General features: G+C 35.5%; 1 protein-coding gene across 1 annotated transcript; it reads left to right on the plus strand.

Annotated features, from left to right (window-relative positions):
• The first annotated feature begins 1,108 nt into the window (after positions 1 to 1,108).
• On the plus strand, positions 1,109 to 2,038 carry LOC102470930 (putative olfactory receptor 5AK3). Its single transcript, XM_006160851.2, has one exon. The coding sequence runs from the start codon at positions 1,109 to 1,111 to the stop codon at positions 2,036 to 2,038; it is 930 nt and encodes a 309-aa protein (XP_006160913.1).
• The last annotated feature ends 619 nt before the right edge of the window (positions 2,039 to 2,657 follow it).

Here is a 2,657-nt window from a genome sequence, read left to right on the forward strand (position 1 = left end):
GTCCACATGTGAATGTGTGTATGTGTGATGAGAGACTATAGCAAAATGAAATGAATGCAATGGGAAGAACATGTCTATCTATTATACGCACAGAATTCTACTATTATCTAACTTATGAGGAGTGTCACACGCATGAGAGTTGTATCTTTAATAGTTCAAACACAGATTGAAGCCTTCAAACATGTGTATCAGGACTACCTGTCAGAAAATTTCTCTAACGCTATAAATTTCAAAAGTTTGAAACTGGTTTAAAATAATAAATAGCTAAGAAAAAGTGTGGGTTGCTGAAAAGGGACATAATTATACTGAAGTATTGTTTTATATCATTAAAGCAAATGAAAAAATGTATTTAATATATTGACAAGGTGGGACCATCAAATGGTTTAATGCTTATGTAGCTGGACTCCCACATAGTCAACCACAGTTCAAGTCCCAGACTCAGTGGCTTAAAACTCACACTAGGCATATGTGCATGCATGTCCAAAATCCCAAGAGGAGAATGAAGGAGAAGAGGTTGCAGCATGACCATCTCCCCTAAGGGGTGATTTTTCATTTTCTGTCTCTATACAATAGATATATAATATATTATATAGAAATATATAGTGAAAAGATAGGTTACCCCATGTTCTCAGAATCATATCCTTTGAAAGTCAATTTTATTCTAAAAAATATGCTTTACTTTGAAAAGAAATATATTTCACATATAATTATGTATGTGGAACCATATAGAAAAAATACTTTGAAATTTACAAATCATGTTATGTTTACAATAAAATTCAAGTCAATTAAATGACATAAAATGTGACAGTCTTTTTTTTTTTTTTCCCCAAGAGGGGGGTGTGCACTAGCCAGAGAGACAGAAAGCAAGAAATCACCCCCCTGGGGGGATGGCCACACCGCAATCCCTTCTCCTCTATTCTCCTTGGGATCTTGGGCACGCACACACTCACTCCCGGTGTGAGTTTAAACCACTGGGTTCAGAACTCCAACCATGATAAACTACATGGAAGTCCAGTGACATAGCCATTGCACTAACTGCTGGTCCCTGAGATGTTGCAATAATTTCTCTTCTTTTCTTGTCATTATATTTTCTAGACTTTCTATAGCCATGACACAAGGAAATGGCACTGAAGTGAGTGAATTCTTTCTTCTGGGATTTGGTGCTCAACACAAGTATCAGTATGTCCTCTTTGTTGTGTTCCTGGTGATCTATACAACCTCCATGGTGGGTAATACTGGGATGATCCTTCTCATCAATGCAGGCTCCAGACTTCAAACACCCATGTACTTTTTCCTAAAACATTTAGCTTTTGTTGATATCTGTTACACCTCAGCTATCACTCCCAAGATGCTGCAAAACTTCATAGGAGAAAACAATTCGATATCGTTCAGAGGCTGTGTGATACAACTATTGGTTTATGCAACATTTGCAACCAGTGACTGTTACCTTTTGTCTGCTATGGCAGTGGACCGTTATGTAGCCATCTGTAAGCCACTCCGCTATCCCATAATTATGTCCCGAATAGTTTGCATCAGACTGATAGCTGGTTCATATGTCATAGGTTCAATAAATGCCTCAGTACACACAGGTTTTACGTTTACACTGTCCTTCTGCAAGTCCAACAACATCAACCACTTTTTCTGTGATGTTCCTCCAATTCTTGCCCTTTCATGCTCCAGCATTGACCTCAACATCATGCTACTTTTTGTTTTTGTGGGATTTAACTTGATGTTCACTGTGTTTGTTGTCATCTTTTCCTACATATACATCATTGCTGCCATCCTAAAGATGTCTTCTACTGCAGGGAGGAAAAAGGCCTTCTCCACATGTGCCTCCCACCTGACAGCTGTCACCATATTCTATGGAACCCTTTCTTACATGTACTTACAGCCTCATTCTAATAGTTCCCAGGAGAATATGAAAGTGGCCTCCACGTTTTATGGCATTGTGATTCCCATGTTGAACCCTTTGATCTACAGCTTGAGGAATAAGGAGGTAAAAGAAGAGTTAAAAGGGATAAGGAAAAAGTTCTTCTAGACTGGATACAAATTGTTAAAACCAATCACATCAAAGTATTCAACAGATAATGTTTTACCAAAATTTAATGTTTCTAAAATAGAAAGATGTTCATCTGTTAAATTAGTAATATGTCTTTCAAAAGATAAAATCTTAGAATGGAATATAAATTAAGGAACTCTCCTGTAACATATTCCCTGGAAACAGTTTGAGAAAGATATCTACCACTACCTATACATGAACATGGATTTTATTTGGATTATTTATGATATAAAGAAGTATGTATAAACTTTATAAAATGTTTTCTAAAATATATTCTTAAAGACTTGAAATTTGTCTATAATCAATATTAAAATTGATATGCATTCATTTTCATCCATTTATATAAGCTCCCTAATCTTTATAATGAAGTTCGTAGAGTCTATTTAAATTATTGTACATTTCTGAATGTAAAATTAATTAATTACTTTATAAAACAGCTTACAATTCAGTCTATCCTTTCAGCCCAGTGTTCCCATATTTGTTACACTCTCTGACATTGGAAAACACTTACTTTTATCATTAGTTGCCCTCATTATTCTGTATCTATATCCTTCTTGCCTAGGGAAAAGGAATTCTGCCAAACATTTTTCTATTTCTT

Source organism: Tupaia chinensis, unplaced genomic scaffold (assembly GCF_000334495.1).
Source record: "Tupaia chinensis unplaced genomic scaffold, TupChi_1.0 Scaffold000709_1, whole genome shotgun sequence".
In the NCBI taxonomy this organism is placed as follows: Eukaryota; Metazoa; Chordata; class Mammalia; order Scandentia; family Tupaiidae; genus Tupaia; species Tupaia belangeri.